Below are 26,297 nucleotides of genomic sequence, written 5' to 3'. Positions count from 1 at the left end.
AAGGCCGCAAGCTGTGAGCTGGGCTGTGCTGGGGACACTCTTCTAGCACTAGCTCTCCACCCAGGGGACTGGCACTGCCTTACTTACCAGCAAATTGTCTCATGTAGAGAGCAAAAAAGGCTCCTGGGGGGTGGGGGGTGTGCTGCAGAGGCACCTGGGCTCCAGCATGGGCAGACTGCACTGCCCAGGACACTGAGACAAGGCTACTGCAGGCCTTGATTACCCACATACTTCCATGCCCTCTTTGAGGGGAGGAAGGTCTTCCCACACCACCAGGGAAGGCAATCCTGGAGTGAAAAAAAAGTGAAAACAAACAAACTATTTATGTAAGGGAATGCTGGTTTGTTTTTTTACCTCCCTGAAGGGCAGTAAATCCCCTCTTATCACACTGTACTCTGAGGCAAAAGACATAAAGGAAAAATCCCTAACATGAAGAAGGTGTCCGCTTTTTCCACACAGGACCTGGATTTCACTCAAAAACTTTCTGGAGCAGAAGAGGTGGCCACTTGAATCCAAGTACCTTTGTGGGAGTCCCTGGTACAGAAGAGGTGGGGGATGCTGGGAAGGTCAGGACACATTTCTTCCCCAAACAGCGGCTGTTGGTCTCGATGTCTTCATAAGGGTTTTCCTTTGAGGGTGGATCTGTAGCAAAAAGCCAAAAGCAAAAGATTCTAAGGTTGCAAAAAATCTCTGAGGTTTGCCATAAAAATCCGTTTAGGGATCCCCTGATCTTCTCCCACCTCCCACATCAGACATAAAGACCTGTTCTCAAGCATTCCTGCAATTGCTTCATTCTCTCCATAGCCCTGGAAGTCCAGCTGCTTGCTGGGCAGTGTCCAAACCCTGACACAGACAAATGCAGCCATAGAAACATATCACAGATATTACAGATGGAAAAGACCCTGCAAACCCTCAAGTTCATTTTCCTGCATCCAAAAGAGCTGTGATGTCCTCATGCATATTAGTTCATAACTACATTTCCTTCTTTCCAGTCCCCTGCTTGGAGTTCCTCAATGAAACTGTGAGCTGAAGCTATGCATGAAGGTCCTCTCTCTGTTTAAGCCCCACATTTAGGGGATGACATCTGGTCACCCCTTACTTGGGGTTGAAGCGATGCCTTGCTCTTGGGCTGACTGCAGGAAGATTTAATCCACACTCTGGACATGGATATCTATCACACAATCCAAGATTTCAAACATGTCTACCTATCATGGAGACCTCAATCTCACATGCTGTACTTTAGAAAGAAGGAAGGATTAAGCCACTCAAAGTCAGGATGCTCCTCCCCTGGAGAAGGATGGGGGGAGGGCATGTGGCACACAGCCCACACCTCTGAAGTAGATGTAGATTCCTTTCTTCCCAGTAATTCTGGAGATGAGGCACACAACTAATTTGAGTTTTGAACACCCAAAATGATATGTAATGAACTTCTTATATCCCACTCTTCAGCAGTACTAGGGAATGTAAACCTAAGTGTGTTCACAAAGAGCACAACTCTGACAAAGCAGGTTGTGACATCTCTACCCAAGCAGCTAAGAAACCACTGACAAAGGCTTAGCCCAAGCATCTGCACAGGGAAATTATATGTTATGAGCCTTGTCTCTTCACTGCCCTCATTTCACATCCCAGTGGGCAGCTGGGACTTGAAGCAACTGCCTTCCTCTTACTGTCACATAATGTTGGCTCAGAGTAAAGACTGGAAGCCAGGGGTGCTGCACGCTGCTGCAGCAGGACCAGTAATAGCTGTGGGATCTGTTTGACTGGTGCACTCCCACCTGCCTGCCCAGCTGGGGCAGGAGTGCAGCTGAACTCTTCAGACAAGGACAGAAACCCAAGTCTTTCCTAGCACTGTCCTCTCCAGTAGCTGGTGGCACCCAGTGCTCCAGCAGGGAACCCAAATTCACCATGCAGAAGGCAAGAGGGTGTGACACCAGCAAGGCAAGCCTGCACTCACACTTGGTCAGCAAACATTCTCCTGTCCCTGAAACTGGCTCCACTTTCTCATTTCAATGGCCTCTTTCAGTATTGAAAATGTACTTCAGCTGTCATGCAAATGGGGAGATTGGAGAAAAAAAGAACAAGCTTGGATTCTGCTGCTTGTCCCATCCTCAAGACAAGTCCAATTAGCTTCAGCCTAGAAGAAAGAACACAATTTCCCTCTTTTTTACAAATAAACCTTGTTATCCATCAGCCACCTTCCAATATTCCAGGGAAGCAATGGTGAACAGGGGAAAAGAGGGTGCATGAAGGAAATCTATGTGACTTGCTGGGAATTGGAACAACCATCCCAGCAGCAGCTGAACTCCCCCTAAGTCACACATATGAGTGTGTGTATGTATGTGCTTGCACGTCCTGATGGGCACATGTGATTGTCTGTGGGCAGCAGCAGTGTCCTGTGGCTGAAGTCTTGCTTCCCCCTCCACTGGTGAGGTTTTCACATGATGTTTGTCTTGTGGATTAAACTTGTCTGTGAAAAACAAAACTGCAGCTTTTTGAGTTGTCCCTATCCACCCCTTTTCCCAAGCTTCCATGGTAACACCACCAGGATTGCAGGAACCATCTGACTCCAGGCAAGGCTTTAACATGCAGCAAGAAAACAAAAAACAAACATGCTCTATTAGCCGACAATTACCTATAACTTTGTTTTCTTCTAATCTTTGCAAGTAAAAGCTGGAGGGGAGAGGAACTTCAGGCTGATATTTGAGTTCCCTGCACACTTGGGACATGGGGGTGTGCTTGTGTTTGAATAGATGGATTTGCCTTCACAGCCACTCTGTAATGCTATCCATGTTATTCCAGCTGACAAGGTGACCCTTACTCAGTGGTTTCTGAGACCTCCCATCATGCCCCAACACAAAACCCCACAGCAGCTGCTTAGACACTCCCTGTTCCTTTGGCCCCCCAAGAGAAGAGAAGAAAAAAAGCAAACACAAGGCTCTTAGCTCCACAAATGAGGCCAAAAGCTTAAAAAATGTCAGAAAGGATGGATTAGAATGGCCTTGTCTGCCATTAGCCTCAAAGGAACACGATTCCTTTCAGAGTCCTTCCTCACTAAGTATGATCAGATTTTATTCATATCAAAATAATAATGCCTGGCCTGCTCCTGAGAAAGTGCAGCTCCTCCTATGCCCAACAACCACAGAGCACCTTTGTAGGATTACAGCAGCATGGCAAGAGCTGATGCAGCTATTCCCTTCCTAATCTGCTGACCTCGGCCAAGAGATTTGTACAGCACCAGCCTACAGCTACTAAAACTCATTAAAGCTTTTTCAAGGGGGACACTTCTATGTTCCATCAAAGGCCACATAACTCACAATATTAAAAAAACACTATATAAATGGAGAGGGTTACAGGAAATAGTCTTTAAAATGGCATTGATCTGACACTGAAGTTAGAGAACTAAATAAAACTCAATTTCAAAGAGCGTGGGACCCAGTTTCTTAATTGCAATGGTACCTGAAGCCATACACAGTCCTATTCCTGAGCTGTGGAATTGAATTCAAGGCTGTGTTTTCAGACTGCTCGCATTATCTCAGCAGTGTCAAAATCACCACAATGGACAGATCAGAGCTGTGAGAACTAATCCACAGGACAAAAGGAAGGCAGAGAAGATATGCCAGCAAAAAATAAAAGCTGCTTCCCATATGCCTCAGGTTTATCTTTGAAGCTGATGAGCTTTGAAGTCCCCTGTCCATTTTTCTTATTACTTGCCAATAATATGCGCAAAATGGGTCCTGGTTTACATTTGGATATAAACACACTTTATTCAGCACCTCTGCTGAATGCTTGTTGACCAGGAGTCCCTGCTGCTCAGGACTGGCAGGCAGCACCCTCCCCTGTGCAGGGTTCCTACCCAGGATGTCTTCATAGACGTTCTCCTCAGATAAAGTGCGTGTGAGGGCCAGCTTGGTCTGCGCGTACCAATCCACCCGGCCGTGCTCGGATGAGGACTGCAGCAAGTCTTCAAACTCATAGGATTTCCTGCACCATGGAGGGGGGGAGGAGGGGCAGAGAGGAGAGTGATGCAGTTAACCAGCATTTATAACCAAATTACAGGTAATTCACTTCTCCAAAGTGAGACACAGCTGGCAAAATAAATCGCTGAGAACGTTTGGCTGCGTCATCCCAAACAAAGCATGAAAAAGCAATACTGAGATTGGCTGTTTTTATCAGGCATTTAGGGGTGCCACAGATAATCTGGGTTGTTATGGCAATAGCACACTGTGGAGATGCAAGTGTGAAATGGCACATCCTGGAACACTGCACAGAACATTAGGACATGAGAGGTCCCATTTACAGCACAGATCCCACCCATGAAAAGTGTAAGAGGGCCCCAAAATCAGCTCTCTGAGCAGCAGAGAAAAACAAAACTTGCTTGTGGAATGGTAGGAAGGGTAAAACTGCCCTCCATGAGCAAACCTAGCAAGTTTTGATTTCCTTTCTGCAAGTGAGCCAGGAACTTTTAAGTGACAATTTATCCAGAGGGCATTAGAAAAGCTGTGTACTTTATGTTCTCCACCCCAAAAATGTGTGACAATCATGTAGGAGGGGAAAAAAGGCAAACAAGCACTCCAGAAGAATATACACACATCAGATTCACTGAGGTTTACTATGGACAGTGAAAATGCTGCACTAGAGACTAGAGATTATCATTCCAAACACTGTTCCAGACCAGCTGTGGTCATTGTGTAATTAAGCAGAGTTTCTCCTACGAAAACCAAAACAAAACCCCAAATCCCTCAATTTTAGGCTTGAAGGTTAAGCCATGTAATACAGTGACCTTAAATCTGCCATAACTTATCTCTCCACAGTTACCCTGTGGAGCAGTGCTGGCCGCTCATACATTCTCAGAGACATGACTGAGTGCTGATTATGCTGGAGATTCTGAGCAAAAAGGGAAGGTTTGTCTCTCTCAGAGAAAGATGGGAAGGTGGGACTCCCCCATGAAGACCAACACCTCCACGAAACACATCCCCAGTACCTGTGGTCAGCATTGTTCTTGTGCTTCCCGCTCCACAGCCTCCTGCTGACAGCTGATGGGGGAGGAGAGGAAGGCAGAGGAGGGGGAGGAATGGATGGCAGAGGGGGTAAGTTTCTTTTATTCCTAACTGCTGGCACCCAGTCCTCTTCCCCCTCATGTTTGAAAGTCCGCCGAGGCTTGGGCAGTGGGTTGATGAAGGGCTTCTTCTCTGGCACCCCTGGCTCTGTGTACACATTCTCCACCGTGCAGTGCTTGGATTTCACATGAGAAGTTCTTATCTCTTCTAGAGTCCCAAAAATCGGCTCACTGATGTCAGAGTCCACACCAAGATGCCTTTTGTTGAGCTCAGCCCCACACACACCCTCATGGCCCTCAGGAGCAGCGTGTCCTTGTGCTGCCTTCTCCTGCAAGCACTGTGGGGAATAGTAAGTACCAGGCAGCTGTGGCTGCAGCTCTGCTGAGCCATCTTTCAAAGCCTTCTCTAGCTTCTTGACCTGACTAAGCACTGAAACATTCTCCTTCTGGACCTCCCACTTCCCACCTTTCACTTCCTTGCATTTTCCAGGGCTGAACTCCATTTCCTCATCCTTCTGCGCTTCCCCTTTTTGCTCTGCTGCCTGCCCTGTGCCTTTCTGAGCTCCTGCTTTCCGCTCATTCTCTTTGCCTGCCCCTTTGCACTCCAGTTCCCAGCTCATAAGTCTCTTGGTCTCTGTTTTCCTTGTCACCAGTGGTTCCCCACTCATCTTCTCAGTTACACAAGGCATCTTGGGCTCCTCTTTAACTCCTGCCTCCTCCTCCCTGCGAGGAGCAGACTGCGTTTCCTTTTTCCCTTCCCATTCTGAAATTTTGTCCTTGATGCTGGAGGACTTATTCCTCAAGCCAATTTTTCCAGGTGACCGTGTATTCTGAGTGCCTCCTATCTGTCTCCTGATGATTTTATTGTTTTCTTTGACATTCAGATCCACAGATGGGTCACTGATGATCATTTTAGGACTAAGCATGTTCTGCTGAAAGCAGTCGAGCCTTGGATCCAGCATCAAGTTCTCCAAGGCTCCCAGTGGGTTCTTCACCACAGAAGAAACTGGTTCAGCTTCAGGTGTTGAACCCAGGGCAACAGAGGAACCTTCAGAACATTTCTCACTCAAAAATCCACACAAAGGTTTTTCTAATTCCTTCACAGCTGCTGTATTGTTTTTATCTGCAAGCTTGATCCTGCATATCAAAGGCAAAAAGGAAAGAAATATTCACTGCCATTGCTCATCCTTGATTTAGTTCATCAGCTCCTCAAGCTTTACTCATAAAGGTGATGGCAGAGGATGCTCAAACCAAATACTTGACATGGGCCTAAAGGGGAAGATGCTCAGGGAAAGGTCCTTCTAGCCAGAACATGCTGCCCTTCTCTCGTTAAAACCAAGATGAGGTTGGAAACGGAGCCTTCCTCTGTGGAAGAAGTAAGCCGCAGGTTAGAGAGGTATTTTTTGAACATCAGACATGCTGATACCAATGAGAGCTTCACCAATGTGTGTGTGTGTGTGTGTGTGCGTGTGTGTGCGTGCAGAAGTGCAGCAGAGCTTTGGACATCATCAGGCATTAAGCAAACAAATGCAAAATGGACCACCTGCAAACAACAGCAAAATTACTGCTGTTACACAGAGGAGAAAGCATATGGTACAGCTGGCATTCCTGCAGTGCCTGCTCAGAGGATCTCTCTCAGTCCATCCTAATATTCCCCAAAAGCATATTGATGCCCAAAGATTGCACTTTTATTATTCCATTTGTATGGGCTCCACCATCCCAGTCCACACATGCACTTAGCCCCCACATGCACTCAGGTACACTCCCACAGCACCCAGAAACCATTCAACATTCTCAGATTAAACATCTTCACTGTTTGGGGCCAAAGTGCAACAAAAATTCCAAATATACTTAGTCTAGAGATTTCCAAGTGTGTGATACCGCAGTATCAATGCTGTGATATTTTGTCAATATCCTGCCGAACAAGCAGTTATTCCAACACAAAATGTTTCTGAACTGAAAAACTTGACTATGTCTTTGAGGTTTGCCTGGGCTTGGGAAAGAGCACCAAGGCAACAAAAGATAATTACTGGGATGCAAACCCATATAATTAGTCCCATTTAATCACAATCCCAACATTAAGATTCAACTTGGGAAATTGTCCCATTAACTTAAATGGCTCAATTGTGCCTCTTTCAGAACTTAGCAGCCTTGTAGAAGCATCCCTGGGGATACCGTGTGTGCTGTCAGGCCTGGAGCTTTGTCCTGCAGCTAAGCAGTGCTGGCAGCCATTGCAGACTCAGTTGTGGTGCAAACTGGGTCTGGGACAGGTTTTGGAGAGGAAACAGGACTGAGACACACCTGCTCTTCCTCAGCCTCACAGATACTTCACTCCTGGCTGGGCAGTGACACTGCTCTGGTTAAGAGCTGGTGCTGTGAGCACCACCAGCTTTCCCAGCTCAGGCATCACAGTGCCATGGTGGTTGGACCTCAGAGCAGAAGGGATCCTGCAATGGGGGGGGACTCTGAGGAGTCTCCAGGCTTAGAGACTTCCAGTGCAGGCCGGGCAAACATTGGCAGAGATATCATCAGCACAAGTGGTCTTGCCTTGGGGCAGACCTTTTCCAGCACTGTGAGTCTGGAACACTAGAAGTCTGACTGGATGATTTAACACACAGAATCACAAGATGGGACCTATGGGGTGTGTTTTAATGTGAGAGCAGAGAGGGACAGAAGGTTTCCTTCCTTTGGTTTCCTTTGTGTTGGGGACAATAAAGACAAGCAAAGCACAGTGGAACATGGAAAGCTCTCACCTCTCACCAGACTTGCAGAGAGCACCCCCAGACGTGCTGCTCACATCGGCCGCCTTGCTTGCTGTCATCATGTCAGCACACAGCAGGGCAGCAGGTCACCTGCAGACAGACACAAGGAAGAAGCATTGCTCTCTGCTCAACATCCTTCTCTTTTCCTTCTCCACACACAGACACACACATTTCTCCTTGAAATCCAGGAGAGGAGCTGCAGCAAGACATGACAGCTGTCTGAGGACAGCCCAGGCTTCCTCCCCATCCCTGCTAAATGGGAAGAGGGGTGACAGCAACAGCCCTCAGAAGCCCAGTGAGGAGCTGACAGTTTTTGAGGGCAAAAATTGTCTTTGACTCAGCATCAATTGCTGCACCTTGAATTAAATATGGAGAACATTTCAAGAAGGCTTTTATTGCTGTCAAAATCTCATCAGATTTAGATTTTTTTTCCCCTTGCAGAAGACTAAGCCAAAACCAATTTTATAACAACCTGTGTTAAGGCCACAAGTCTGAAGTGGCTGCTGAACATACAACCCTGTCACAACATTTGAAGCTTGGGATAAACATTTAGCCTAAAGAAAAACTTGGGAAAACATTTTAGCCTGAAGAGACACTGCACTGCAGCCACTGGTCTTCTCTCTGGTGGGCCATGTTAGCCAGCTACTGATCTCATTTCAGAGGACAACTCCTTGTGGGGATAAGATAAATCATTCACAAAAATGAGTCATTCTCTTTGCCTCATGATTTCCAGCACTCTTGGAATGACTGTCTCTCTTTGAGTGCCACTGCTACCCAGCCAATGCAACAGACTCCATCTCCATTTTATTGTGCTGCAATGCTCTTTTTGATAAATAGAAAATGGAAGAATTACTCAGTTACTCTGCAGCACCATCTCTGCTCACTTATCAGGGTGGTCAGCCTGCTCTAAAGCATTGCAATGACAACAGGCTCACCATCTCGTAGGCAATACTTGGAAAAGTCTCTCAGGTATCTTCACTGGCTGCTCTGCCAGAGGCTGCCCTGCCATGCCTGGCATTTGACAAGACCTCTTGTCATTAAAAAAACATATAGCCCACCACACCAGAAACAGGAAAGAACAAAAGGATCTCTCGTTTCCACTGTTCAAGTTTTTGGGCAGAGAAAGGAAAAAGGGGGGCGGGGGAAATTGGTTTTGTTTGTTCACAGTTTTCTCTCCCTCCTTTTATTCCATACTGGCAATGTTCCTGAGGCGAGGAGTGAACTCTGGGTCAACTCAATGTGTACACACTCGGGGCAGCTCATTGCTAACCATTTAGCAGACTCTCTGTTCCCAGACAATAAACCCCCTTGGCTTCTCTCCCTCATTAGTAACTGGAACAAGCACCCACTTCACTTCTAGACACAGACCAGCTTCACAACACTGTCAAGAAAATTTACCAGCCCAAGGACCAAAATCTATTCATCCATCCGTTAACTGTTATAGATTGAAAATAATGAAAAACTAACCATACTCGTGGCCTTGGCCAAAGAATGACTCACCCAGGCAGCCAAAGCAGATTCCTGCAAAGCTGCAACACAGTCTGCTCTGCACTTGGTTTACAACATCCCTAGAGCAGGGACAGTCTCTTCACTCAGCACTCACTTGGTGCCTTGCAGCTCCTCGTCACCGCCTTTAGTGGTGAGAAATACATTTCTTGTGTCCTCACACACAATCCCTGTGGCTCTGCTGAAACATCAAATGTTCACTGGGGATGCACTCCTCTGTCTTCATGAGATCACCCAGTTTCCCCATCAGGAAACTCCATCTCTCAGCCTTTTCCAGCAGCCCAAGAACAAGCCCTGTTTGAAAAGGAACATCTGGGTACCAGCAGATGTGTGCTGATGCTCAGCACAGTCAGCTCCCTGGCAGGCCTCCTGTGGGACAGGCCAAAAGCAGATCATACAGATTAAGAGGTGCACTTGTTTCTTCCTCTGTGGTGGAAGGGACAGACTCCATGAGCCCTGATTTGCAGAAGTGAGCCACAAAGCAGCAGCTGAGTGCTGCAAGAGTCTCACGGGAAAGGAGCACCACTGCCAGCAGCAGATGAGCATGACTTGGAACCAAGGTCTGTCCCTTCCAGGCACAAGTGTGGGTGGAGTAACCAAAGCAACACACCCATACTAGGCAGATTAAAGGGTGGTCCAGGAGCTTCCAAAGCTGTGACAATAGCCAGATACCTACTGACACCCTCACTGACAACACACACTGCTTAGGGAGGGAAGTCATCCCTAAGAGATCCACGGGCAGCAGTGCCTTCCCTCTGAGCAGCAGGGCACACATGGTGCCCTCAGCATCACCTAGAGGATCACTGCAGCATGTTAGCTGGTTCTGCTCAAAAGAGTAAATATTCATCCAAACACATTAGAAGACAATGAGAGGAAAAAGAGTGACCTCTGGAATAAAACAGCAGAAATTAATATGGTACCTCTCAATAAGTCCAACAATCAAATAATTTTCTAGGGCCAATCACACGCCCAGATGAGCTTCAGAGGTTATATGACCATCTCTTCCTATAATAAGATCACTAGAAATAACTCACAGGCCTGACCCACAGGCATTGCCAACACCCGAGCAGAGGAATTGTGATGGCAATGATGGAAAACTGCCTCCAGCAGACAGAGAATATCTACTTTTGTTTTCCAAGTTTTGGCTCCACAGGACACCCAGAGCCAACATGACAGTTCATTGTAAGGGCAAAGGGAACTCTTGTCCTTCCTGACTGCCCACATCTCTCCTACAATCAACTACACCCTACCCTGTGTGCTGGCTCAGGCCCTTTGAACACCTCTGTGACCTGCTACAGCTCACTGAGAGTTTCTGACAAAGCAGCACATGGAAGAGGCCCAACACAAACCCAGTCTGCTACAAGGGAGGTAATGAAGTTGTGTGCACAGGAGGGCAGAGGGGAGAGAGCACAAAAGAGCTTGTGCAAGGCTGGGGAAGGGAGACCTGCCAGAGGCTGAGAAGTGTTATCTGAAATGCTTTGCTTTCCTGCCTCACGAGCAATGTGACCCTACAAACTGCCTAGAAGAAACAAGCAGGGCTGAGTTCTGTTAGCAGGAGATCCAAGGAGGACAAACACACACCCATCAAGCTGGTGCTTCTTGGCAGGTGGCTGCTTTCTCTAAAACCCATACAAGAACTTTCTACTGCACAGCCCCGCAGAACCAGAGCCTGAGGCCACTGCACCTGGCACTACATCCTGGAGCAGGACATCAAGGCCATGAAACGGGAGAGAAGGTACTGAGCCCCATTTGGAGAACCTTGCCACCGCAATTCATTCCCTGCCATTGTTTGGGGGAACAAAGCAGTCGTCTGATAGTGTTTCAAAATTAAACTGGGAAAGGAAGGACAGGGGAGGAGGCGGGAGGAAAGGAGGGGAGGGAACTCTGAAACCTGTTGGCTGGGCCCTGGGAAGGATGTGAAGTCTCCCAGCAGAAGCCTCTCTGCATATCTCCCACATGCACCCGGCCTCACAATTCCCAGGGCCATGTGATAGGGGCTTCCTGCTACCAAGGGAAGGGAGACCTACCCCGACCTCTCTCTTCCAAACAGAGTTCCTGCCTGCTTTGTGTTCGCAGAGAGGCGTTTGTTTACTGATCTATCATTGGCATGCAGGAAACAGCCTTGACATGAGCTGTAATCATCTGTCTCCAGCAATAGCTGTTTGGCTTTCTTCTAATTTAAGTTTTCCTCCCGCCCCCCTTCCCTAGTGCCCTCTTCCCCACTTCCGATCCAAACGCTCTTGGAGTGCGCACATCTGGTTCAGGGCACGGGATACTATGTGATGTTTCCAGAGCAACCAGTGGATAAAAGAGAGGCACACTCCCACCCTCAGAGGGCAGAGAAGGCTTCCAGAAGAACACCTCCAGGGAGAGGAAGACACCAGCTTTGCCCACTGCAGTTGGTGCAGCCACCAGACGATGACAAAAGCCAGGGGAGCGCAAAGGCCCTGCAGTCCATGTTACTGGAAATGCACACAGCCAGCACACAGGTCACACACGGGGAGCCTGAGGTCTTGTCTCTGAGGTCAGCAAACCTCCCAGGCCTCCCTTCTTTGCAGATTTGTTTGTGGTTTTGGGTATTACCCTTGCTGCCTGCTGGAGGCCGTATCTCATGGTTTCCTCTGCTCTGTTTACTCTGCACCTCCCAAAAATTTCATCCATGTCCACATATGCTGCTGATGCACATGAACAGCACATATGCTGGTGCATATGAACAGCAAGGCTTCACAGCAACAGGAACAACCTGCAGCTGGTCCAACTCTCCTCCATGAAGAAAAACAGACATGTTTTTCTTTTACCAAAACCTGGGTAACTCTGAGCAGCCAAAGCCTACAAGTCACATCTCCCTGCTCCGGTGCTTTACACAACAAAGGGTGCAGCATAAAGACAGCAACAAGGAGGCAACAATATATAACATATATACACATATAAAGAACAGGAAGGATGCCAAGAAGACAAAACACTAACAGGAAAAACATGAGTAAGGGGAAACCAACAGTTAAAGCCTTCAAGGCTCCCTCCCCCAGCCCTTGCTCTGTTTGGAGCCTGTTTTCCTTTGGGGGAAGCAGCAGGCATGAGGATGCGTGCCTGTGCTCACACACACACAGCCCCAGCACCAAGCAGTGTCCACGTCCCCAGCATGAGCACGCTGCCTTCCTGAGGCCACTGGCAGAGTGTCACCTCAGGGAGGGAGCCCCTGCTCAGCAGGGAGGACACAGCCAAGCAGGAATGCAGCCAGAGCTGAGATGGGCACCAGGAGAGGCTCTCTTGGTGAAACAAGGTGCTACAGTAGAGAAGTCCCAGACTGGAGGTGCCTAGCACCAGCCCAGCAGCAAGGCACAGGTTTCCTCAAACTTGAGCTCCACAACACGTGCCATGAGCCTTTCCTATCTGACAGCCTGAACAGCTTCTCCTCAGACAACTTACACAAAGTCCTCTTCTTTCCTCTCCTGGTCAGTCCTGCAGATGGGCCACCTCCACAGCAGCAGGGCTTCTTAGAAAGGATCAATCAGCTTACTCATGGAGAAAAACCTTTTTACCAAGAGGGTGACTGAGACCAGAGAGATGGTGGAGGCTCTGTCCTTGGAGATACCCAGTACCCAACTGGACAATGTCCCAAACAAGCTGCTCTACATGACCACACTTGTAGCATGGGGCTGTACTTGCCACCTCCAGAGGTGCCTTCCCACCTCAGCTACTCTGCCATCCTGTGCTGGGCACAGTCAGCTTGGGGCAAGGTGACCTCTTTGCAGACACTGATTGTCCTGGCCACGTGAATCTTGTGAAGATGGAGGACACCACCAGCAGGATTGCTCAGTTCATCACACTCGTAATGGGATCCTGATTGTAGATAATTCTAGATAATCAGGGCCAAGTCACTTGTTAAAGAGAAAAAAGCAGAATAAACTTATGCAAAACATATTGATAAAGGACCAAGGACTGGGAAGTGACATGCTCCTACAGTATCTTCTAGAGCCAGATCCCACACAGCCTCCTACTGCCCTCACCCCACTCCATTCTAAGTTTTCCCTTTGATCTATCATATCTTACACCACAGGGCTTACAAGGGGGTCAGGAGAATCCCATGTGTCAAAACAAACTGTATTTCCAAAAACCCCAAGTGAAATGGACGTACCACAACCTCTGCCTTTGTGCAACACCCCACGTCAGGGGAACAAGGCTGCAGTGCCAGGAATTCAGGAACTGGCTGTGTCCAGCAAAGCTGTGCTGGGTGCTAGGACATGTCTTTAATTTTATGATCTAATTCGGTCTACTGACCTTCTCTCTCTCTGAGCACACAGAACAAACTCTGCCTGCTCATGTGTCTTTAACCTGACTGAAAGGATTACCATGGTTCATGGCCTGCCCTGCTCCTCCCTTGGCTGCCAGCAAGGTGGTCCCATCCCTGCCCTTGGTAAAAGACATGCCTGATCACATCTGATGGCTGCCATTGACTAAGGGTGTGCCTACTTTTTTCCTCCCTTCCTACTTTTGCTTTGTATCACCTCCCATGCTTGTAAAACCTTTTCAAGCTAGGATGGGCTCACAAGCTGCCTGGTTCAGCTCCCTAAACCAGGAAAGAAATAAAAGGGGAGGAAGCACAACCATTTTCTGCTCAGATAGCAACATCAGTCACCTGTCTGGGAAAACCTAATGAGCACTGAAACACATGGAAGGAACCACAGAATTATTTGGGCTGGAAGGGGCCTTGAAAATCATTGAATTCCAATCCCCCTTGCCAGGGCTGACAAGAAGATTCTGCTTGTAAAGAAGTTAATCCTCAGCAATGAGAAGAGGGAGCCAGCAGGACCTGCTGTGGGCAGTATCAGGGGGTTACCCCAGGTCTCAGCTTCATCCTGAGACTATCCTTATTCTGTAGAAAAGCAGATGGACCCTTGAGAAACAACTCTCACCTCTTGTCCATTACTTCCCTCCACCAACCATTTGCTGAAAGCTGTAGGTCAAGCTCCACAGGGGTATCACCAGCATCACCTGCCTGACACCAGGAGCTGGAAGGACAGCATATCTGGTAACAAGGTAGCTCTAAAAACCTCTGCTGACCATGTGCCAGCTGAAACTGTCTTCCCACAGAGCCCTGGAAAGTTAGGGTAGAGATGATTCAGGAATGGGAAAGGACAAATTCCTGATCCAAACAGCACTTCTGTTTCAAAGCAGAAGATAAGTTTTCACAAAAGAAAAGTCTGATTTTCTTTTCAAACAGGGAGGAAGCAGCAACAATTTTCTCCCCAGGCTCCATGCTAAAACAGCTGAACCATTTTGACTGAAGGCTTTCAAAAGTGATTCAGCCAGAGGCAATGCTCAGCATGGAAAAGTGCAGACTGAAACAAAAATAAAATCTTGACCTGAAGACAGTAATCAAAAACAGGGTCTCACAATATGAATTGTCTTCTGTTAAAGGTGGGGCTCGTTGCACCCACTATTATTAAGCTTGTCCCACATAGCCCATTGTTTTATTTTCTCTTTGTTCCTCCCTCTAAACACATAACAGACAGAAAAAACAAAACTCAAAGGGTATTCAACATTTCTTCAGTTTCCTTCAGGCAGACACACCCTCAGCTGAAAAACACAGCATTTTCAGGGTTAGTGGTGGGATGTTTCACGACCCTGTCAAAAAACCCAGAAACACTCTTTTTCTAACTCACTGCCCCCAGTCACAGATTTAGTCCTGCATGCATAGAAGGTAAATACTGCTTTTCATCCTGGTGGCAAGGATGGTTTGTATGACTGCTTAGAGACATGATGAGTCTTAACTCCTGCAGGTAGGTTAACAAATAGTAAGAAAAAATTCACATGGAAAGGAAGAGAATGATTCAGTATTTTCCAACCTGGCTGCTAAAATGATTGCAATGCTTAATGCTATGCTTTCTACAAGGAAGTAATAAAAAAAAGGTTGAAAAAAGCCTGTAATTCCAGATGTGGAAACCAAGACCCTGGGAAGTGAGGGCAGGAGTAGAGGACACCCCTTCTGGGACAGCACCTGGCATTACTAGATCATCTCTCTGTGTTTAAGGTCTTGTGTGAGCATTTGTGTGTACACAGTGGGGCTCCTCATCCCCTTTGAAGGGTGATAATATTTGCTTTTGCTTTGCAGCCTAATAAACGAAAATTCAGTTACTTGAAGTCAGGGCTGAAGAAGACACTGGTGGTGTGTCCTTGCCTGCAGATTACATCAGTGGAGATGGTGACCAATACCTGGTTTGTTTGGCTTTGAAAGTACCCACAGAGAAGATGACTCTGGTCAATACATAATAAAACAAAAGAAATATGGACTAGATTCACACAAGCACACATCTGCCAGCAGAATCATCTATCAGCCACAGAGGCAGACAGGATTCCACCAGATGCAGTGGAACTGGAACAAAGTCAAGGAGAAATTGCCAAATACTCATTTCTACCAGTGCAGCTAGGTGATGTAGGTGCTTTTCCCTCCTTTGATTGGAGTGCTGTGTTACAAACATACTAGTCCTACTACAGCAGTAAATAAAAGAATTGGAAAGAATTCAGGGTTATTATGCTTATAAGAAACCCAAACATTTGACAGCATAGGAAATAACCTGTCACTAAAAAATAGTGTTCAGCTCATGAACCACACTGGAATTCATTTTTGATGTGGTGAGATAATCTCTGCTATTCTAACATAAATGGGACCTAAAGAGGTCCCTTCGAGGAGCAACTCTGCAAAGAGTTTCCTGGCAGGAAGACAAATTGTCTCACATTCAGAAAGGAAATGAGAGCATTAAAAAGAAGAACCTCAACTTCTTCCAAAATAAGTTATCATCAGGGAGACAAATGGAGCCTCAGCAAATCTCTCCTTCGGTGGCCTTCACCCTGCAGGATGCTGACTCGTCCCTCCTGATGTGGATTTAGCACACAGCTTCCTGAAGCGTCCATCACCACAACCTTGGGGCACCATCTGCATGCTCCATGAGACCTTCCCGTACCCACCCCAAGTCCATGACCTCCCATGACAGCCTGTCCCTATCAAGCATCACGGTCTGAGCTCAAGCAAAGAGTCACCAACAGATTGCTTTTGGGTTCAGCAGACCCTGCTTCCCTCTGTCTCCTCCAAGCTCCTCTTTGCTCCCACCCTCACTCTCCCACATATCTTGGCCATCACTAAGGCAGAACCTGTTTATGGCAGACCTTATTCTGTATGGAACCCTTCCAACCTCGGCACAGCACATCATCCCCTGGCAGACAGCAGGGCCAGGCAGCACGGGAGCTGCCCAAGATTTGGCCAGCACACAGCTCCAAGGAGGAATAAACCTCTGCAAAGAGAGCTTGCATTTATTTATTTTTCCAGAAGGAAAGCCGCTCTCGGTGGGTGTGTGCGTGCGTGTGTTTGTGTCGGGACAATGGGAAAAAGGACAGTGAGCGGAGCTGCCAGGAAACAGTCAGCCATCTGCCCGTGCAGGGAGCAGTTTTTCCTTTCCTTTTGTATGGAGGGGAATGGAGCTGAGAGCTGGGAGGAAACCTGAGTGACTTTGCTTTGCCAGGGAGAGGAAGCGTGGGGGAGGGAGCCGGCCCGTTCCCTGTGGTTAAGCGGTCACTGCACTCAGGGCCAATAAAAGCAGGGAAAAAAGCCCTACCAAACCCCCAAATCCTAGGGAAAAATCGCTCTTCCTCCTCCACCCTTCCACAGGTGGTTTGGTACCTCCTCCCTGACAGGGTGATGGTGGGCACAGCAGGGGTTTGGAGGGTGATGGAAAGCAGCACAAGGGTTCCCAGCATGGGCACCCGGACAGGACAGCGACACAGAGAGAAAATCAACCCACATCACTGTGCTGCTTGTCCACCCACACCCTCTCCATAACCAGGAATTTGGCAACCTGAGCACAAAACAACGCAAGGAATGGCCCTTGGCTCTTCCAAGGCTCCCCAGCCCCAGCAGAAGCCCAGCAAAGGGCAGAGCATAAGGAGGAGTGTGCTGCAGGTAACCATCCATAACCATCCCTACATTCTGCCCCAGGGGCTCCAGTACAGCCTCTGATCATAAAGCTTTGTGAGAGTGGGGGAAAGAACTGGTCTCCTGGTACTGCCAGGCAAAAATGCTGGAAAAATATCATGATGGCTTGGTGGCACATTCTTCTGCCACTTTATGTGGTAGAAAAGCCTCAGGGAAAGAAAGAAATAAAACAGAGAAGGGTAACATTTTCAAAAGTGACTACATGACTTTGAAGTTTAAGACCCATTTTCACAACCGAGGATCAAATTTTTTTTTTAACAAACATCCCTACTAGGCTTGCACTTACACTTGCAATTCCATCTCCTTATTTTAACTCCCAAATAAGTCCCAGCTTTGACTGAATTAGCTCCACATTGTATTCATGTGGCTCTTAGGGACATGGTGTGGTGGCCAACTTGGCTGCTTTAGGTTAATGGTTGGACTCCATGATCTTGGAGGTCTCTGCCAATCCAAATGATTCCGTGATTGTAGAAGCAGCTAACATTTTCAAAGAATTGTAAGCACACATTCCTCTTCTGCCGACTGCAACAGGAGACAGGTCTAGGTATGGCTGGGAAAATCAAGAGCACATTTCTTTGCACCTTCGTTCACCTACGTAAGCTCTGCTGCTCTCCACGCGCCAGATCCAGCTCCACAGAGCTGGCAGAGCTTGTGTAGGTGCACCAAGGTGCAGAGAAATGTGCTCTTGATTTTTCCCAGGAAAATGTGGGAGATGTCTCAGATAAGAGATCACAGCCCTAAAAAGGGAACTTCCAGAAGAAATAATTACTCTACATATGTCTAAAGAGCTTCTTCACATCTGGCAGCTTGGAGGACAGACTGACACAGTGATGCTGTAAACCTAAGCATGTCCAGGTCAGATCTGAACAGACACCTGTGTGCCCTGTCCCTTTCAGAGGTGTGACACAGGTTTCCACATTCTGTTGTGACTTTTTAATAATTTTTTTCTCATAAAGACAAAACCATTGTGTAGCACAGTGTGACCTGAAGCAAATTCCTTGGCTGTTTTTCTCTTGGTGGGATGAGAGACAAGATGAGAGGGAACATAGAGACTTGATATAAGGAAAAGTCTTTTTTTTGACTATGGGGATAAAGGAGCTCTTTTCACCATGAGGAAAACAGAGCTCTGGAGCAGCCCTGCTGTCTCCATTACTGGAGGTTTTCAAGACCCAACCAAAGCCCTGAGCAAACAGAGCTCAGACCTGAACCTATTTGAGAAGGAGGCTGGAGAGAGCCCTCCTGTAATCCCAAATCTGGATTATCCTATGATAACAGATCATCAATTACTGTAAAAGCGAGTAACCACTCTCATTTTCTCTGTGGAAAATAGCAACAAAAAGTATCTTTCAAAAGATTATTACTAGACATTTTCCTCCCCAAGTGATACTTTTTTGCCTTTCTGCAACTGCTCAGCAAGGAAGCAGTAAAAAATAGCTGCCAAAACAAGATATATAATTATGCTATCCCCAACACATATCTACTGTCTTTTGTCCCTTGTCATTCTGCAGTGCCTAACAAACTTCAACAGCTCCATGGAAGCCATGAATCCACCAATAATGCTGCCACCAATGAGTGCTGTAAATTTTCACTATTAGAAAAGGAAAATATTTTCTTCCCAGGTTCATTCCACTTTCAGAGATCAGGGTACAATTTTTTGAAAAGCTTAAAGTTATTTCATAACTAAATCAAACACTAACCAACCAATCAATTACTAAAGAAAAGTGAGAAATACTGAAAGCATTTATTTGGGAGATTTGTTTTTTTCCTTTGCTGAAGTGTTCCTTTGGGCTTCTTGCAGCAGAAATCCTAGAGACTGGAGAGTTATCAAGCAGGCACATATTGTTCACTACTCTCTTCCAAGGGATGTGCTAAAGCCAATACACACATAAAGGACTTTAATTTCCATTGTTTACTTTCTTTCACATACATCTCACTGCTGGATAATGGAGCAAAAGCAGAGCACCCGTGTACAGTTGTCTCCATCAGTCCTTATCTCACAGCTGAAGCAGAGCTATTTGTACATAAGCTTCCAACCCAGAGAATGTGCATCCAAGTTTTGTATTCCAGGGTAACCACCAGGGCATACTCCACCCAAGATGTTTGGATGTTGTGCTGGACTGGGCCCTGATACTGTTTACTGTGCACAGGAAAAACTCACTACTACAAAGCACTGACTGCGTTTCACAAGGGAACGTTTTACAGGACTCAGAACAAAATATCAAAGTAGGAATATTCTGGAGTTAAACCCTTTGCAGAAGCCCTGCCCCCTGAGCTATTCAATAAACATCATCCCCTTTCATCTTAAATGCTCATAAAGATGCCATTTCCAGTCCAATGCAAGGGGAAATCCCAGCTGCACTGAAGGTGACTACAGTGATTGTGGTGTGGCTTCCATTTCACCCTCCACATTCACCTCATTTCTGCTCAGCCCCAGCACAGGGGTACCTACAGAAACACAAGCACAGCCCCCCTCTGCTCAAGTCCATAAAACCTCTTTGGATGGGATGGGACAACGCTTACAGGTTCTCATGTGATGTTTAAAGAATAGAAATGTTTCCTGCAGGGCAAGAGATGAGGTCTCCTACAGTAAAAGGCCAGCACTAGAGTGACCCACCTGGTATAACACCCTGATGATTTGCAAGCTCCTCTGTGAAATTCCCATCCCCACTGTCCCAAAAGCAACAGCTTTACATGCTCAGCTTTGGAGATCTGGCTCAGGAAAGAGGTCTGTCTGTAATTGGGTTTTTTCCCTCTGTAGAAGATGGCCATTGCAGCAAATGCACATTTTCCATAGATTAAACACTCTATGAACAGGCCACTTAGATCACAGAAGGCTTTGGGTTGGAAGGAACCTTAAGGATCATTTGGTTCCAAACCCCCAGCCATGGACAGGGACAACATTCACTAGATCAGGCTGCTTAAAGCCCCATCCAGCCTGGCCTTTAACACTTCCAGGGATGGGGCATCCCCAACATCCAGGGGCAGGGCATCCTCTTGCAGTGCCTCACCAGCCTCACAATAAGGAATTTCCACCTAACATGTAATCTAAATCTCCCCTCTTCTGGATTATATTTTTTAGATATTCTTCACCAGAACCAGGTTCTTTATACAAAGGTTGAAGCTGCCCAATGCTGCCTCAGTTATTTGCAGTTGAATACAATGGATATTTGATAACAACTGTGTTAACTGGAAAACTAAATCTAAACTTGATCTTTTTGGGAGAAATTCCCCAAACATTTTATTCTATTAGAAGAGGAACAAGAAGAACTTAAGTAATGCTATATCTGATTTACTTCTTGGTTGGTAAGAAAAATGTTTGGCATTCAAGTAGGCATTCTTCTTCCCATCTCTTCAGCATGTAATAACTCAAATGTTCAGACTGCATAGCATCTACTTAATAAAAATCTCTTAAGTGGGTTCACTGCATTAATGTTAAAATGATAAGTATGACAAAGGAGAAATTTCAGCCCTGAAAATAGCTTAGCAAGAAGTTAGCTTTGCTTATATGCCTTCCCAAGCAAAAAGAATATTAGAGATGCACAGTGTTTGCAAATATAATTATCATATAAAACTAAGAATACTCCCAAGAGGCGATTTGTGCCCTAAAAGTACTCTCTCCTCCTGAAATAGCATCTCACAAACTCTGAACCACAGGGTAAAAGTGCCTGTTTCTCTTACCTGGCCAGAAATGCTCCAGAAAATAACTTATCTGGTCAAGATGCACTCACATACTTGAAATGCAGCTGCATGGTCTCAGCAATTCAATTTGCATGAATCACAAACAGATTTAAGTGCTGCTGGATGAGTAAATTACTTATTTAGTTGGTTTCTGACTAACTCAAATAATTTTTGCCAAGTTTGATCTAAATTCAGTATGCCCCCAAAAAACCCCAAACTTAACAGAGAGAAACTTTCAAGAAAACATCTGAGGTAATCTGAAGGAAGCTTACAAGAGTCAGGTTCTTTACTGTGAAATGACATTTCTTACCAAAATTTAGCTAAATTGAGGGGGTGTGTGTTAATCCCTCCCTTTACAAGGAGCAGAAATACTATTTAGGCTTTCTCTCCTTCCTATTTATTTTATTGGAGGGAAAAAAGGAGGGAAGAAAATAGATGGGGCTACCCTGCCACCTTTCTCCAAGTAGTGAGTTATAATTTTCTTTTATTCAATCATGAAACTGAAAAACCAATACCACAAAATTTCTTCTAAAGCATAAAAAAACTCCTGACCTCACTTTGAGGTCATTGCTCAGCTTAAGTTAATGGAGCGATGACGGTGCCACCACCTTGTTCTCCTGGGCAACCTCATCCACACCTCTCACTGCGCTTCATCGCTGCATCACCAAGTCATGCTGGCTCTGCTTCACAAAAGGTGCATTATACATTGTTCTGCTTAATTCTGCATTCAAGGATTTCACAGCAAATCATACCAAAATCTCCTACATTAAAAATACCTGTTACATGTTAAAATAATACACTGTTTACATGTTAAAAAAAAAAGTGACATGTGCAACAGAGACAGCAAAACAGCTGATCTGCTGTTGGTGTGTCAGGAAAAAAGAATGGGTTGGTGATTACCTAGGCAAAGAGAGAGAAAGAAAGGGAGAGAGAGAGAAAGAGAGAGAGAAAGGGAGAGAGAAAGGGAGAGAGAAAGGGAGAGAGAAAGGGAGAGAGAAAGGGAGAGAGAAAGGGAGAGAGAAAGGGAGAGAGAAAGGGAGAGAGAAAGGGAGAGAGAAAGGGAGAGAGAAAGGGAGAGAGAAAGGGAGAGAGAAAGGGAGAGAGAAAGGGAGAGAGAAAGGGAGAGGGAAAGGGAGAGGGAAAGGGAGAGGGAAAGGGAGAGGGAAAGGGAGAGGGAAAGGGAGAGGGAAAGGGAGAGGGAAAGGGAGAGGGAAAGGGAGAGGGAAAGGGAGAGGGAAAGGGAGAGGGAAAGGGAGAGGGAAAGGGAGAGGGAAAGGGAGAGGGAAAGGGAGAGGGAAAGGGAGAGGGAAAGGGAGAGGGAAAGGGAGAGGGAAAGAGAGAGAGAAAGAGAGAGAGAAAGAGAGAGAGAAAGAGAGAGAGAAAGAGAGAGAGAAAGAGAGAGAGAAAGAGAGAGAGAAAGAGAGAGAGAAAGAGAGAGAGAAAGAGAGAGAGAAAGAGAGAGAGAGAGAGAGAAAGAGAGAGAGAAAGAGAGAGAGAAAGAGAGAGAGAAAGAGAGAGAGAAAGAGAGAGAGAAAGAGAGAGAGAAAGAGAGAGAGAAAGAGAGAGAGAAAGAGAGAGAGAAAGAGAGAGAGAAAGAGAGAGAAGGAGAGAAGGAGAGAAAACAAACTCAATGGTCAGGTTTGATTTTTCAAAAAGCAGATCTTGATTAGGAGCCTGAACTAAAAATAAAACAGCCCTTATTGCTCTCTACAGCTCCTGAGGAGGGGAGATGCAGAGGAAATGCTCAGCCCTTCTCCCTGCTACCCAGTATAGTACACATGGGAATGGTTCAGAGCTGCAGCAGGGGAGGCTCAGACTGGACATTTGGAGGCATTTCTTTACCAAGAAGAAATTGGTACAGATTTCCTAGGGCTGCCAGACATTGGAACAGATTTCCTAGGGGTGGACGGTGTTCCATGTCTGCAGTGTGTAAAAGGCATTCGGTCAATGGCCTTATTAATATAGTTTAACTTTGGCCCCGAAGTGGTCAGGCACCTTGGCAAGATGATCCCTGTGGGTCCCTTCAAAACTCAGTCTAGTCTAGTTTATTCTATTAATAATAAAATAATAGTAATAATAATAAAATTATTATTAATTATAAAATTATAAGGAAAGGCTGCCATATGAAATTCATAAGAATATCAAGAGGGACTGGGTTAGACATCTGGGAACACTGGTTTGAAGGACAGAAAAAGATAGAATTTGTATTTCTGCAGTGGTTGCTGGTCAGCTGAAGTCCTTCCCTGCTCTAAAATGCCAAGTTTCTGTTTCTGATAGTTTCCAGAGTGCTTTGGATGACAAAAGTTATTTTACCCCATACAAACAAACATTAAGCAAGTGGAACAGAAGCAATATATTACACATCAGAACAAGTTATTAAAAAACCCCAAGCAACCAAAAAACCACCTCATCAAATTCTGACAATATTTTATGAAATTTGTGCCTTTTAGAGGTGATCCTAATTTTCCTTGAAACATATCCAAAATTGTCTTTGACTAGTGGAGAAATTTATGAATTTAACAGGGGAAAACCCTTGGTTTCCCACTGAATTTGAGTAAGCAAAATCATTCTATAAGGAAAGTTTCTTGCTGTGCAAACAAGAGGATGCTGATGGAGCAAGGTTTAGCACAGACTAAGCAGCAAAAGCTGTCAGAATCCTTCACCACCACAAGTACAGCACTGTTATGTGAGAGGTGACACCATGGCAAAACCTCTATGTGGAGTCACTCACAGTAATCTCAGGGGACAGAGACAGAAATCTGATGCAAAAACAGTTACCATGTGTTGCTTTCCCAGTAGGAAACCTCTCAGGCTTCTCTCAGAGTTTGACAAAGCTGAGAAACAAAAACCAGATAGATCATGGCTTGTGACATCATCTGGAAAAAGCTCAACATCTTACACATTTCTTTAGAGTAACAAATTGTCTCATAGAATTTGACTGGGGATTGCTGAACACGCAGCATAGCATGTCAAGGCAGGGAAAACCAGATTCTCAGTTACTTAATCCCAAGCTCTCTGAATTCAAGGAAAAAGCTCTCATGGACCAGTAGATTGTGGAGGATGCCCCAGGGTCTGGTTTTGGCCAGATGTCGATTTTTGAAGCGCTACATGTGCTGATGCAGAGACTTCCTTCTCAGTTTTAGTAAGGGGCATTTATTTCCCTTTGCTAGTAAGCCACTCTGAGCTCTGGAAAACCCAAGACACAACTCTTACCCAAAAGGCTTCACAGGGGAAGCCTTTGGGATCACAGCATGCTTTGCAGCTGAAACACGTTTTATTTTTGTATGTAGAAAACACACGTCTTCTGCAGGGCCTTAATGTTTTTAAAGAGAAATCTCCAACAGTCTGAAAAGTCTCTGGGAGCTCTTTCCTTTTTAATTTAGAAAGGTGGTGTTTAGCTGACACTGGCTAGCAAACTCATATTTATGAAGTGCCCTCTCAGTGTCCCATGAAATTTGCCATTTCCCTCCATGACAGTCAGCACTATCTGTCACGAGAACACAATCCCCTGGGACAGGAGCCCTGAGCCCTGTGCTGCTCTCCCTGCAAACAGATGTGTGCACGTTCCCCAGCTCGGAAAGTCACGGCCGCCTCTTGGCAGAGAGCTGCAGCAGCTGCACATCTGCAGAGGGGAAAAGCTTTCAGCAACAACTATAGGGGGATCTCATCCTCCCCCCGCCTGCAGAGCAAGCTCAGCATTTGTTCCTCTCCAGATGACACCCCGATGGGTTGATTTAATCACTCACACATGCATGCCTATCCACAATGCTTCCAAAATACCAGGCCTGTGACTGCATCTCACCTGAACTGCTCACAGCAACAGGGCTTATCAGCAAGAGGCCTTGCAGGGTAAGAAGAGAAAATCCATGTTCAAGGGTGCTGCTAATATAAAATGATTATACAAAATTATTCTGCAGAATACAGCGGGCGAGCAAGAGACCACTTGTGATGAGGAGAATACCTAAGCACATGCTTATTTTAAGTCTGTGCTCAAAGCATATCACTGTCTTCAATCAGACTGTGGGAAGTTCAGTTCCAAACTTCCCAGAGCAGGAATGATGTACTGGGTGGATTGAAGCATGTGCCTGACCTACATGTCTGCCTAAACGATTCACCAGACTTGGGGCACAGTACAGAATATTTAAATGTAGTAGGAGCACAGAAACACTTCACCACTTTTATTCCCAAAGGAAAATCTAATTAAAACACAGAGCATCTAGCTATTTAAAGTTATTTTGCTTACAAAGAAACAGCAAGTCTTGCTCCCTAAATCAGTCTCTCCAGTGGGTTGCCAGAGTCCCCAGTAAGTTTCTGGAAACACAACTTATGTGCCTGAACTTGGCCAGGAGCCATCTGCTCTCTGGGATCTGTAGGATCAGGAGTCTCAAGGTTTGGCAGGGTCTCATGCAGAACTCTTTCAACCACTTCCAAGTGAGGTGGCACCTTTCTGCACTCAAACTGCCCCTGACCATCATCAGCTCTTGACATTTTAAGAGTCTGGGCCAGATTTTCAAATGAGCTCAGAGCAAAGCTTTTGTGAGTGCTTCTCCAAGACCAGCTTTTCTGCCAGGCACAGTCTCCTGCACAGATATCCTACCAAGGCAAAGCCTTTCCAAGCAAGGCCAGCACCCCACATGCTGAACTGTTCAGCCAGTCTGATTACTTACCATGATGCCAGATGAGGAGATGGGCATTGGAAATTACAGCTGCCAGCATCTCCTGGCAGAATCCATCTTTGCACTAGGCTCCATTCAGATCAACAGCTCCCTGCTGTACATATTCTAGAGGGAATGAGAGCAGTGGAAAAAACCTCCACCAGCATTTGCCATGCTGTTTTACAGAGGAGGCAAGACTGGCCACAGTTAAAGGATGAAAACAAAGCAGTGCTCCTACAAAGGCTCACATGGCAGCACCAGTAGCAGCAAGTCCCAGAGTCCACTCCAGGCATCACAGAGAGCTGACCCACAGCTGCCTTACCTGTCTAGCTTCCTTCCTTTTGCCTTTTACTCTGATCTTCCATCACACATCCCAAAATGGTCCAGGCCCCTTACTCACACTTCTAGATGAGATCTTGTCAGCACTGCACGTGGAGCCTAGTGCATGAAGAGCCCAGGGGATGGCCAGGGCCATCTGTTACAGGCTTTTCTCTCTGTGAGTTGGTGTTTTTATTTTAACTCCGTCTGCTTCTGGGCCCCTCTTCATCTCTGGCTCCTCCCATCTCCCTCTCTCTGCTCATGAGGACAGAGTTTCCATCCTGGCCCTGGGCCAGCACATGTATGGGCAAAGGCAGAGCTCAGGAAAAGCCATC

The 26,297-nt window shown here is 46.3% G+C and overlaps 1 protein-coding gene across 2 annotated transcripts in view; it reads right to left on the bottom strand.

The window, feature by feature from the left end:
• Window positions 1-26,297, bottom strand: part of DENND2A (DENN domain containing 2A) — a 58,107-nt gene that overhangs the window by 26,934 nt on the left and 4,876 nt on the right. Inside the window, exons 2-5 of one of the 2 annotated variants that reach the window (XM_066549593.1) lie at window positions 7,810-7,908; window positions 4,982-6,193; window positions 3,854-3,981; window positions 521-642 (exon numbers count right to left, since the gene is read on the bottom strand). In XM_066549593.1, coding sequence (XP_066405690.1) covers window positions 521-642; window positions 3,854-3,981; window positions 4,982-6,193; window positions 7,810-7,880 — 1,533 coding nt within the window. In that variant the 5' untranslated portion in view covers window positions 7,881-7,908. Of the gene's footprint in view, window positions 1-520; window positions 643-3,853; window positions 3,982-4,981; window positions 6,422-7,809; window positions 7,911-26,297 lie in introns of those variants that run through there. The other variant, XM_066549594.1, reaches the window with a different exon arrangement.

Source organism: Molothrus aeneus, chromosome 5 (genome assembly GCF_037042795.1).
Source record: "Molothrus aeneus isolate 106 chromosome 5, BPBGC_Maene_1.0, whole genome shotgun sequence".
NCBI classification, from domain to species: Eukaryota; Metazoa; Chordata; class Aves; order Passeriformes; family Icteridae; genus Molothrus; species Molothrus aeneus.
Note: the sequence above shows the minus strand (reverse complement) of the source record. Positions and strands in the feature narration are given on the sequence as shown.